At 30.3% G+C, this 13,961-nt stretch overlaps 2 protein-coding genes across 4 annotated transcripts in view; one reads left to right on the forward strand and one right to left on the reverse strand.

Annotated features, from left to right (window-relative positions):
* The window catches only part of LOC105200038 (neuropeptide CCHamide-2 receptor), a 106,489-nt gene that overhangs the window by 13,049 nt on the left and 79,479 nt on the right, over positions 1–13,961 (forward strand). The gene's annotated exons all lie outside the window — the stretch shown is intronic.
* The window catches only part of LOC105200046 (neuropeptide CCHamide-1 receptor), a 55,672-nt gene that overhangs the window by 1,405 nt on the left and 40,306 nt on the right, over positions 1–13,961 (reverse strand). For both annotated transcript variants that reach the window (XM_039450054.1, XM_026132644.2), the window contains exons 2-6: positions 5,091–5,550; positions 1,940–2,132; positions 1,571–1,704; positions 1,214–1,387; positions 726–976 (exon numbers count right to left, since the gene is read on the reverse strand). In XM_039450054.1, the coding sequence (XP_039305988.1) occupies positions 726–976; positions 1,214–1,387; positions 1,571–1,704; positions 1,940–2,132; positions 5,091–5,426 (1,088 nt within the window). In that variant the 5' untranslated portion in view covers positions 5,427–5,550. The remainder of the gene's footprint in view (positions 1–725; positions 977–1,213; positions 1,388–1,570; positions 1,705–1,939; positions 2,133–5,090; positions 5,551–13,961) is intronic.

A 13,961-nucleotide genomic window follows, 5' to 3' on the forward strand; every position in this document is an offset into this window, starting at 1 on the left:
ATATTCTACTTATTGTTTACTTGAAAGAAGTAAATATTAATTTAAAATAAATTTCTGTATATATGCAAAAAAGGCATATTGTAAATTACTTGAATTAAGTAAATATTATTTTTTTTTAGAAATATTTTATGCAACAGCATTATAATTTCATCATAAACAGCAAATTTGTTTAATATATAAGTATTTTAGATCCTAATAATGTAATTTTTTAAGAATATTAAGTTAAAATTTTATTTGTTTATTATTTTGATTCTTTTCTTCGATAAAATATTTTTTGAAAGAGTATATAAATTCTTTTTTAAGTACGTGATAATAAATTTTTCTAAATTTTGTAGTGAATATATTTTAAAATAATTATCAAAAAAAAATATTCTTTGTTCAAAATAACAGTTTCTTTTTAAAAGAAAAAAAATTTAGTATTCGTTTTTTTAGTAGTATAATTAATATTTTTCTGCGTGCAGTCTCAATCAAGAAATTTTTGCAAGGTTTTCCTTCAAAGTCTAGGAAAGAGAATTTTTTAATTACTCAAGTGATCTGTAATGTGTTACTATTCACTCAAATAATTTAACTTTAATAACTTTAAAATATTTATAAATTCATTCAGAAAATATTCATAAATTTCTAAAAATAATTTTTGTGCAAGAATTAAGTTGTCATTTTCTTCACAACGTTCCACGGCGTTCCGCTCATCATTGCTATAAGAGGTTCTACAACTTTAAGCTTACCTGTCAAAGTATTTTCTGAAGGTACCACTAACGCAATAGAGAGCGATTGGGTTGATGCAGCTGTTGGTATAAGCAAGACAGAAACCCAAGATGCGAAAGTAATGCCAAAAGGCATTATAATCTTTTTCCGCAGTTGGATGAAGATAAAACCATAACATGAAAACGTGTTGTGGAAAGAAACAAACAGCAAACACAATGACGAAAGCCATTACCATCTTTGCTACCTTTTTACGAGCTTGTACTTGCTTTACCTAAAATATAGAGTGCATTAATATATGTAAAAAATGATTTTTTTACCGTATAAACTAATTCGAGATTGTAATAATGTCATAAATCTTTGTTAAGATTGTTCGCAGATGATAAGACGAAATTTAGAGGTAGATAGTTATATAGATGGGAAGAGAGAGAATTTAAATTTTGGGGAAACGCGCGCTTTAATATTTTTGCATTTGTTATAATTAAACCTTAATTAAACCTATACAAGTTACCTGGCCTTGCATTTCGCCGGGTATATTTTTTGTACTGCGCATAAGATGCCTGGCCATCAACATGTAGAAAACAGCGATGATGCTGAGTGGTATGAGATAATACATGAAGAAACGGCATATTAATAGCACCTTTGGATAATTTGTTCCAAACTCCTCGGGAAACGGATAACACACCTTCAATTACACGGTACATGTATTAAAATGGTTACGTCTTTGTTACATGGCTTATAGGTTGGAGAAGATCGTTCGCTTTAGCTATTCGCGTGTGCGTGTGTGCGCGCGTATTAGCGATTAATGACGAGCTTTACAGGCTAGATCTAAAACGGGAGTAGTTATGAGCACGATGATTCGACTTACGCAGAAGCTTACGTTCCGGTTAACCTTGAAGACTCTGATATACGAAAACGATCCCGGGACCGCGCATACTCCAGCCAAAACCCAAATCAGCACCGCAACAATTATAGTGAAGCGTGTGGCACGTTTTCCACTACCTTAAATAAATAATCAGATAATCGCTATTTTATTTGTTAGTTTTATTTAATGTTATTGCTATTATTATTTCTATTTAAGAATACAAAATTTGATTTATCTCTATAAAAAATATGATATTCTATAATCATCGAGTATGACATTTAAGTCATCAGTGAGGAAATTGTTTGTCTTACTGATTTGCGGGATTTATTCGAGTGTTATATGATTTCGAGTCACGCAACTATTATCTTATACCTGTGACGTGCAATTTTCGCATAGGATCCACGATAGCGAAAAATCTATCTGCTGATAGCGCAGTTAAAGTGAAAACGGAAACTCCGACAGATATATCCTTTGCACACTCGGAGAGTTTGCATAACAATAGTCCGAAAGGCCAGGAATCCAAAATGTAGACAGTAAAGGTAAACGGGACGCATGTTAGTATCACCTACAGAACAAAATGGGGAATTACACAATACTGGTTGATCAATGCAAGAAGAAAATAATAATAACATACAGCGTTTTGTACAGTGCCAAATTTTAATTTTTGAAGATTCGATTGAAATTAAAGGTTTGATCTAGATTGCTTTTATTTAATTTGCGTATATCGTTAGCATCTGTTAAAACCTCAAATCTAAATCTGATATTTGAGCAATTCGTACTGTGACAGAGCAGACCGCATCCGTCGATACCAGACTTCACCGTTAAAAAGCGGTAAACATCTGTCGTCGTAAATTCGTGTAACCTTGTTGCATGTAACATTGATGAGATTATAAGCTTCTTGTCTGTACAACAAAAAAGTGGCATTTTAAACTCTCGAGATTACCGTTTATCGAACAAGGAAACTGTCGCCTAAAACTCCAGGATGTAAGAGCCGGTTAATATTTCAGGCTAATAACTGCTGTTGTTGTTCTAACAAGATCGCGTTAACATTATTGTTTGGTATGCATGGCTGAGAGGCATGAGTCTAGTCATCCGTATTACATAGGATTTGCCGTGAAGCGACGGTGCGAGAATCAACGGACTCGTGCTACTGTACGTATGTGCCAACGTCATACTGAAACCGATCGATTTTGCTCTTCTACCTGATGTAATCAAGTGCACTGTCTGATAACAAAACTAACACTTGCTGTTCACTATAAACGCTACATTATGTGTGCACACATATGCGTCCACGTGCGCACACACATAAACGTACACACAATTAATATAATCTATGTATTAAAGGTGCGACGAATACTCGACTACTATTCGGTTTTCTGCTTATTCGGCAATGTTTTCCTATTTGACCAAACACTGAATATTGAAGCCATTTTTTTGCCATATATCGAATAATTTTAAAAGAAAAAGAACATAGAAGAAAATTTGGGAAATAGAAGACTTATCACCACAGCTGCACATGCATTTTATATTAGAATATTTTATTTATTTTTATAGCTCTAATAAAATTTTATTATGTCAGGCACAGTTTGTAATATAGTGTATGTGTTTATTTAGTACAACTTTAAACCAAAAAAGTGATATTAATTTAAAAAAAAAGAACAAATTTAAACTTTTTATATCAATTAAGTAAGATTGCAAATTGCAAAGTTTTAATCAATGTTTTATGAAGTAAAATAATTAATTCAAATACATTTTTTTATTTGGAAATAAAAGTTGAAATTTGTTCAACAATAAATGCTTAAAAATATTAATTCTTTTTTTAAATAGAAACTATTGTGTTTAAATTAAATATCAATTTATTTTTATTTTTTTATTATAAAATTAGTCATATATTTTAATTAAAAAGTGACAAATATGATGCAAAAAACAGGTTTTTCTCAATTGGAGGGGAGCAGTTTATTTTTTTTTCCTCAGTTAATATCAGTGCCAAATATTCGCCGAATATTGGCAATCCGGTTTATGACTTTGCCGATTGTTCGATATTCTATTAAAAGTCGAATGTACTATTCGTCGCGTCTCTAGTATGTATATATGTACGTGTGTGTGAGAGTGTGTGTGGAATTATTAAATAATAAACTTTTAAGTTGTAGAAAAAATTTTTCTATTAGAACAAATTGTTCTATTAGAACAAATTGTTCTATTAGAACAAAAACATTTTGTTCGTATAGATATCTTCATTTTGTGTTGAAATGGATATTATACAAATGCATCAAACAAAATTGATCATTTCCTTGACCTTGTTCATTTTTCACGTGACGTATAGTCTATTTTCGGCGGTACTTATTTTAAAAAAGAAACTTCATTAAAATTGTAACCGTGCATAGACCAGCCGAGGTCATTTTAATCTCAGAATTTTCTCATTTTGCCTCAATGTGAACATGTACAAAAATAAAAAGAAAATATTTTATTTTTTTGAGTCGTACTTTTAAATGTTCCATAAACAGAATGCCAGAATTTTTTTCAAATCTTTTTAGAGTCCTGAAACTCTTTGAAATATACAACCGTTTACAAGTGACCTAGTTGGTTTAGTTAGTGAAAAATAGTTTGGTTTGCGAGGAGTTAAAAAGACTTTTGAACGAGAAAAAGATGAAAGAGCAATTTATCATCCGTCAAAAATTTAAGACGATGTTAGGTTGAAACTTTATAACTTTTATTTAACTTGGTCAAATAAATGGATTAACCATGTGATGGATGTCAATTCTATTTAATACAAAAGTACTTTTTTTAACATGATAAAATAACAGGAAGATGCTTTAAAAATATATTATAACTCAATTGTATCATGTCTTCACAGAATACTCAATATTTACACTTGCGTAAGAGTTTGTATGCATCCGGAGATATTACAATATTATCATATCTGTCAGTTAAATTATTGTATGTTAATATCACTCTCTCGAGTTTTGGTATTTCGACAAACGAAAGCAACATTATACGATCATATTTAAATAGTTTCCGTATTCTTTGTATTTTTTTTCATTAATATTTGTATATCAAATATTGATATCTTTTCAGAGATAGATAAGATAAACAAGATTTATAATTGAAATAGCAAGAAGTAGCAAAAGTTAAGAAAAGCATCATAGAAAATATTATTAAAAAGCGCTGTATGCAGCATACATATTTATAAAATGTATAATTTAAATTTGTAATAATATATACATAAAAATATATAAATAAATATATAACAATTTCTAATCTAAATATCAATACAGAAAAAATATTGTACGCAATGTATGCAATAAAAAACGTATCAAATGGAGCATTTAATACTTAAATAAAAGAGAGATATTTTGTAATGCATATTTACAATTGCATGAAATGTTTGCATTGGAATATTATATATTAGCTCACTGAAATTAATAGTGATTTGCGATGGATATACGTGTAATTCGATACGCGTCACAGGATTTCTCATAAAAAGAGAGAAATCTCTGCAGATACATATATAAATTGTACATGCCAGTAAATCCCCAAGTGCCAGCGAGAGGACATACGTATTAGGTACGTTTCTCATATTTGTATGTCGCAGGATTGTAAGAGCGAGTACGCCATTTCCAGTGAGGCCGATTAGTAGGATCAAAAGAAAAACGATTGGTACGATATACGTTTCTGGTCGCTCGCTATACGGCGTATATTCCTCCTCCTTGTCATAGATATCTGTCGTATTGGCAACAATGTCACTGACTTCCGTGTAATTTGTCGTTAGTGCCAACGGCGTTAATCGTGTTGTCATCATCAATATCGTAATGGAGGAGGATGGTGAGGCACTTGTCGCGTATGGCCACGATATAGCCATTCCGTTCCGATTCGAACGCTTCTTTGCCTTTTAATGAGAATGTGACTCTCTTTGCATTTTGATCTTTTTTCTCTTCCGTTATCCAAATTACAGAGCCTCCAACGCCAATGAAAGTTACATGTACCTGTAAAATAAAAGAAAATGTCAAAGAAATTTTTACATATAGAAAGCTTGAAACTAACTTTTATTAATTAGTGCAGAGTCCTAAGGCAATGTTTTTTTGAAATGTTTTTTTAAATATTTATGTCATAATAACTTTCTTCATTATGACGTTTTTTTTAAATATTTAAAAAGACATTTAAAAAACATTGCTTTGTGATGGAGGAAGCAAATTATTTTATAATTATATAATGTTGGTCTGGCTATCCATTTATCCATTCGCGTTTGTTTATTCGTCGGTCTGCAAGATTTCTCAGAAATGACTCTTTAATATTTTCCTTTCGAATAGACACAAGGATCTTACGTCTACCAAAGCAAAATATGAGTTAAATCAATTGTAACGGGACCAAAGGTCAGAGTCAGTAAAAGTATTTTTACAATGTTTTTCTGATTACTATAGTTTTTGATTGCACTATTTATTCACATTTGCTACAAAGGATTTATTATCTTTATATTTTGCTGACGCGGAAAAACTCCATTTTTAATATATAAACGATATAAACAAATGATGTTCAAAGTACTATATTAAAAGCAAACAATAACAGCATTGATAATAACATGGACAACCTCAAAACGTTAAATATATTCCATAATTGAAAGTTTATTAAAATGCCTGTGAGATTATAATCTTTATAATTTTACAATTAACTATGACATGATGGAGTAATTTATTACTACTTAAAACGTACATACTGTTTACGCAAAAAACGACAGATGTTTAACAAATGTTTCATAAATGGTTATATGCGTACAAATTCATGCACATGTTCAAAATTTAACGGATAATATATTTTAAAAATTACATTATGACACATTTTTCACCTTTTATTCTTTTTAGTTCTTTTTTGCAATCTTTAATATTTATTGCATAATAAAAATACAAATTATTAGCCACAAAAAGATGTTTATTTAAAAATTAGTAAAATTTTGTTAAAAATAATTTTTCTTGAAGGATATCTAACGAATTTTGATTGACCCTGCAGTCGGGATAAAATGGTACAAGAGATAAATTTTTTACATATTAAGACAAAATAGGAAAAATATACATGAAGATCATTGTTTAAAAATTAACATATTTATTACATTTTTAAATTAACATATTTATTAACTCATTTTAATAAATATATTTACTTACCCTTCTTAATTATCATATTTATATTTATTCTTGCATATATTTTTGAATTTGTTCCTCCGATTAATTGATATCATTATTAACTTATGTCCTTTTTGTTTCTTTCAAAGTTTTTTTTAATTGATAAGATCTTTTTTTTAAATTTATAATTTTTCTCAAAATAAATTTAGTTTTTTAAGATTCTTTTTTTTTGTGCCAACATCAAAATTTCTTTGGATATATTTAACACAGAATATAAAAGTTTGAAGATTTTATTAAAGAAAGTAAAGAAATATTTTTTATTACTACAATAAAGTATACAAAATTTTATGCATATCAACAATATAAAAAAATTTACATGATAAAAATTTACTTATATTATTATTTATACTATTAAAAATTTTTGTTATTAAATTTATTTATATATATTTAGAGTTGGGAACGTTACCTTGAAGAAAGTAACACATTACAAATTTTAAAAAATAATGCATTTTTGTTATTGTTATTTGGAAAGTTCGTTACTCTTTCTATTACTTTTTTGCTATCGTACCTCATTAAATTTTAAAGTTACAACATTATTTGGTGTATAGCAAATGTTAAATGTACTAATAAATATTAAAACTTGAATTTGTCTAACTCGCTATTTCGTATATAGATTAAGCTTTTCTTTAGAGTAAACTTATCTAATAATTTTTCTAATGCTTTGTATTTTAGTATTACTCATTTTTATAAAAATTGAAAATAAACATTCTTTTAAATGTCATTATTAAGAAAGAATTCATTCCAATAATCACTGCTTGTAATCACTTTTAATAACCATTTCAAATAATACTGAAAATCTACAGTATATACATTATAACATAAATTATTCAAAACCGACAATAGCTATTGTATTATAATACAGCTTAAAATATAAAGTACTATACTGAAATATCACTATCATGCGATTACCGTGCGATCAGCGCGCGATCTATTGAATATGTATAAGAATAACAGAAAACTAAAGTGATGATAAAAGTAACGACTAAATTCGTTATTGTTACAGACAAAAAGAAGTAACGATCAATACCAAAAAAAAAGTAATGAAAATGATAGCGGCGTTACAAGTAATGCGTTTCTTCTCATCTCTCTTTTTCTATATATATATATATATAATAAAAAATTTAACAATAAATATAATTCTATAATTATCGATAATATTTCCTAGTTATTGTTTGTAAATAAATGTGCTATTTGAATAATTAGTGTCAGAAATAAATTCTGGAATTTTTTATTTATATTATTCCATTTCCTTAAAAAGTTTTTAGAAACTATTTCCAATTATTTAAATCAACTTTTGACAACTTATCGCTGTGCAATCAGTTTACATCCTCTAAATCCTATAACTTATTAGTAGATTATACTTTGCGTCTGTGAATTAAAGTGCTATGCTTACAAAGTTGTTTGTGAACTCATAATGCTCTTTTGAAATTTGTAATCCTACAAGAGAGCACTTTAAGGTCATTACAATTTTCGATACAGTTTCAAATGTTAAATGAGCGCCGTGCACTGCCGCTGCGTAGAACGCGTTACATAGACATGCAGGAGTGATCTTTCACGGATATAACGGTCGTTAGTCGTTAATCGAAACATTTCACACAATTCACACAGGAGATATGCCATTGGCTATTGGCAGGGATATCAATCAAGCAATGATACGGTTAATCCCCCGATACGGATTGACAAATTGCTAACTACACCTGAAGCTCTTGTACCTTTAACGCATTACGTTTCTTTTGATAAAAGAAACTCGACAATTCTAAGATGAAAGACTGAAATAAAAACACTGAATCTTAATAAAATCTAAAGTAATAATTATTCTTACAAAGAGATATCAATTATTACAGGTAAATTACAAACTGTAGAGTACGTTTACAATTATCGTTCATTAGGATCGATAAATGATAGCTATATAAGTCTTGTTTCGCAAACTTTAATTGGCCGTGGGTCACGCTATTCTCCGTGTTTCGCTTCACTATATTATTCTCTAATTTCGATTTGTCTTTGCCATGCCGCTGTAAATTCCCAGATATAAGAGAGAAAAATAAATGCAACGTAAAGATGGCGGTTACACGAATAGATAATGTAACAAAAGCTAAAAAGAATCTTTGCTTGGAACATTACTCAGAAATGTTTCTCTCGCAATCTTTAAATCTTTCAGTACATACTTATATACCTATTAAAAATTTATATATTTAACATTTGACATTTCACGAGCTCCTTTCGCGTAAGCGACGTTATACAATATATTAAATATATTGTAGCTCTCTCTCGATACCCGCGAATGCAGTATATAATACTTTATTATATGAGTGACAGTGTATGATGAAGGGATTTGCCTATCACAACCCGATCTAAATTTAAAAACTGTAGCAAGATTAAATAGAGTAGGATAAAACAGGATTAAGACTTATGACAGGCAAAAATTTGAGATATGTCGAAATATCATTAACTTGTCTTCATTTCATCTTCTATAGTGTTACAACGTAATTACATAGCAAACAATATACAGTTGAAAATCACACCTCTTTTAAAATTTAAATTCGAAGAAGCTATATGAGATTAATAAAATAACATTGCTCCATTATTAAAAATCACTTTTTTAATAATCTGAATTTCTTAATCGTCACTGTACATATTTTCTTATTGATTCGTAAGAATGTAATGGTAAAATTTTTAAACGAGGCAAACTCGCTGAATTTATTTCCATTGGATTACATAATTTAGCAACATTCCAATAGCTGTATGTAGTTGATTCTCATGTATAATTTATGAATGGATTAGAGAGTGCAGCAGAGACAGTAGCAAACTGTACGCGTGATAAAATCTCTGAGTAGAGAAACTAGCTCTCTAATTCCTACATAGAGCACACTGCATAATGTAAATCCATGAAAGCAATGCGGTATGTATCGAACTAGTAGTAATCTCGTTTGAATACGAATTTCTATGATTATTACACATCTATTGATGTTCTCGTAACTAATGATGTCCACGCGACACGGCATGGATAGCGAATGCGCGATATATTTTTCTTTAAGATTTATTTATTTCTAAATATCAGTTTGAAGGAAATTACTTTTCCTCTCTGTCATCTGTGATTGCAGGCGAGTCATTGGAGGAACATCTGTTATTGGAAAACGAGCGTGATTCGAGTAAAATTGCGTTTCACGTTTATAAAATGCGGATGGCTAAGCACTTTTGCAATGATCTTAAAAGAAAATATGTCGCACTCAAGTATTTACAGATACGAGGCCTATGAACAAATAATAAAAAAAATGACGTGAAAGATTTGTAGAAGTTTTTTAAGCCTGCAACAAATGGTCTATGGCTTTCACGCTTTTTATTTGACGCACAGAAAAATATTTGAATGTGTATGTAGGCGTTTCCATCGGAGGATCGGTATTCCCTATGTTTTGCGCGTTTGATTAAACTTCCTGTATCCATTACCCGTCACTCTGTAATTTTCGTTTCTCGTCTATTGATTTATCTTTTATCACAACTTCACTCTTGAGAATAAAATAATTGGCGATAAATGTGACTCTCTTCATCGATATGCATTGTAATTATGTTCTAAAAATATTTGTTTGCATATCTCGTTTTAACATCAATTATACCAATTTTAAAGGAAATTATAAAACAAGAATACTTATACTACAGCCGCTTGGGAGATGATGTAATGCAGGGAGAATCTTGACATGTTTAGTCTAAACACATTTCAACTGTACGACTCGTGAAACTATTTTAAAATTAAGATGAAAAGAATTCTAGAAATTTTTTAAATTTTTTGTTGTGTGTGCACAATATCTCGTAATTAAAAGATTATTTAATTCTTCTATTTAAAGCACGAAATAAAGTAGGATATTTTTTTACATGTAATAAATATTTTCTATGATGACTCAATAATTGACTATAATAAATAACTGGGTAATTGAATGTAAAATATATCAAATAATACGGTTATAGTGCAATTCTGGCTAAATAAAAACTTCTACTATATTTTTTTCGCAGAACGGAACGATTTTTCTCCATGGAATATCCGTCGTTGCCGCATCTCTTTGCGGGAGCGAAGAATACTTCCACGTGTAAAACGCGAAATCTTGGCTAGTGTCGTAAACATTTTAACGATCTATGACGAGATTCGTTTTAACCGTTTTCTTCTTAAAGAGTATCATGGATCAAATGATGGCCGTTAATTGAGTTGAGAAAATAATCAAATTCGGACACATGGCCGTGACGAGTTTGCGGTAGATTGGACCGTCTTCGTTGCCGCGTTTATCTTTTAATATCTAACCATTATTGGAAGTTACATATTCGTTTGTGTTTACGCATTAATTCACAAATTCTATATCTACATATTGTTATCGTATACATAATGCAGTAAAAAGTGTTATCATATTGTTAAATGTACCGTGATGTAAACACATCCTGATATTGAATTAATATTGAATTGTTTCTGCGCTCTCTGATCATATTATCTCTGACATTTATGCGATAACACAATTTTTTGCCCAAGGCTGCACTTTGGAAATTTTTTCCCGTTCAACGAAACAGATTGCAATTCTATACTGCATTTTATTTCTTGTTACTTATTTGTTTCTGTAAAAAGATATATACATTTTTGTATTCGCTTTAAGAAAATAAATATAGAGAAAAACAGTTGCTTTGAAAAAAATGTTGAATTATTAAATTATTGTCGTGATTATCGAATCGTACTATCGCGAACGTTTTTTCTGCGAAGACATTAGACAGATTTGCCGCGTGGAGCATTGTTCGCACTCGCTGTCGATCGATACGAGAGCTAAAAGAAATTTCTTTTCGTCAGTTCTGAGGGTGATTTCCCTCCATTTACGATCTACCTGACCTCGTAATAACTCAAGTACCAATACTGTCGCAGGTGGCGAGCCGACGCCGTATTGGCGGTTTCCGTAACTTTCGCAAGTGAAAAAGTTCACGCTTGCATTGAAGTTTAATTAACCCTGCAATTAAGATCGTTAATGACGTAGATAGAATTTTGTTCATCAAACTTGTCTTGTTTAAGGATAGAAGAAACTAAGTGTCGAAATATACACAATGAAGATACAGAAATTATAAAGGTAGCATTTAAAAAATGTAAAATTTGGTAAATTGTTAGTAGAAGTGTATTCTTTGAATTTTCCATTTTTCTTCGCAATAGTTTATTTGATGTACGATGAATAGGAAAAGTATTCGCACACCTCTCGGATATAGAATAGATTGACACAAAGAAAAGTCATATTACAAATACGCATTCTGGCAAGAATATTTTGTAATATATTTTTTTTATGTAATTTAATATTTTTTCTTATAATATTATTCTTCTCATATAATATTATTTCATCATAGATAAGATAGTTTTCAAACGTAATATGTAAAATTTGACGTTAATGAAGTAAGATTAAACTCAATGATTTGAATGACATATATATACATAATCTTATTTTCTAAGCAGCTTTAAATTACTTTAATAATTTATTTTAGTTAAATCTTGCTTAATTAGCAATTACGACTTCGTCTAAAAACATTCCGTAACTTTCGTTCATATTGATGTTTGCGACATCAAATTATGCAAGAGAAGCCTGTCATATAAATACAATGCGGTATATTGTTTTCCTCGGTATTGTTATTCTACTGAGGAACAATAGTTGTCAGTATCAGAAAAACCAATTGAGAAAACAGCAAGAATAATATGTCTATTTCCAGTGCGTGGCATTGAATTTTATTACGCTAATAATAAGCATCAGAAAATATAGAGTCTCAGAAGCTCTATGAAATATTTCTGCAGTTGCTATTAATCGCGACGATTAAGGTATTATTCGTATGCAGAAATATGAATATTTGGCAACGATAAATATTCGACAACATATTCGAGATGTGATAATGGATCTAAAATCATCCCACTTCTTCTTGTCTTAAATAGTCCGAGTTAACGCTATGGTCACTAAATATTCTAGTATGTAAGACCGAGGTCTTATCGCTTCTCGAGACTACTAAAGAATCCTGATTTATTGTCTTTTTTTTATCACGACATCTGCATCGTAATCAATTGGAATGCGATGTATTTCCAATTAATTTGTTAGCGCACGTTTTTTTTCGCTATATGCGGTACTATTAGTGATGGTGGAAATGAATTAATTTATGAACTGGCCGTAACATTGATAAACCGCACGCGTCGTATATACTCGATAAATACTGCTCAATTAACATCGCCGATTAATGTCGACATAAATATTTCATGGCGGGATGCACGTTTACACGTCGCGGCGTAGGAAAATAGCCGTTGGCCATCCGGATGTTATACGCATCCATGATAAGTCCGAAACGCATTTATTAGTCCACGCATACGACACATACGCCGCGATGATGCGTCGAAGCGACGCGACGTATGCGTTCGGCAATGTGCTGTGACATTTAGAACGCACGAATGAACCTCATGAATCCTGAGAGTCTAGCAGGCGTGCGTGTTTGGATGAATTGCAAACATTTGAACATATCGTATGGTCCTCCACGATACATTCAGTACCCATACAGTACATAATTCCAAGAACTATCTTAACAACATTTCCCGACATTACACGGTGAAAGAGCTTTAAATCTTATTACGATTCATGAATGACTGCGTTTCATATATTAAATATGTAATCCGGATCCATGTATAATGTTAAATTTAAAAATAATGATTCCACCGCTGTTTTTAGAATGATTATTACTAATTATTAAAAATATTTGCGATATTCAAATATTATTTTACACGCACCTGCGAAATTAATTAATAACTTCAGTACCCAGATTTTATTGGATTTTTTTGCAATTTTGTGTGGTATAGTTGAGAAAGAGAGTTATACGATATAATGTCAATCGATGGTGCTTCCTGATACAGTTGACACGAATGGGATATAAAAAAATTTAAAATAACCGAATCTGCCTTTGTAACCAAAGCGACACATTCTAGCTTCAAAAAGACAAAGATCATAAAGTTCGGAGTTTAATTGCTTTTAATTGTCGTTGTATAAATTGTGAAATCTGCAAATTGGTTTCTCATTTTTAGCAATATTAGCAATCTAAATTCTTGTAATTTCTCATTCGATACATAATCAATGCAGCATCATTCATGAAGGCTTTTAAATTAATTAAATTCTGTCGTATGCTGTTTAAATCAAATTGTGGTTGAATTTAGATTAATCACTTAGCTGATGTACATTTACAATGCT

Source organism: Solenopsis invicta, chromosome 5 (assembly GCF_016802725.1).
Source record: "Solenopsis invicta isolate M01_SB chromosome 5, UNIL_Sinv_3.0, whole genome shotgun sequence".
Lineage (NCBI taxonomy): Eukaryota > Metazoa > Arthropoda > Insecta > Hymenoptera > Formicidae > Solenopsis > Solenopsis invicta.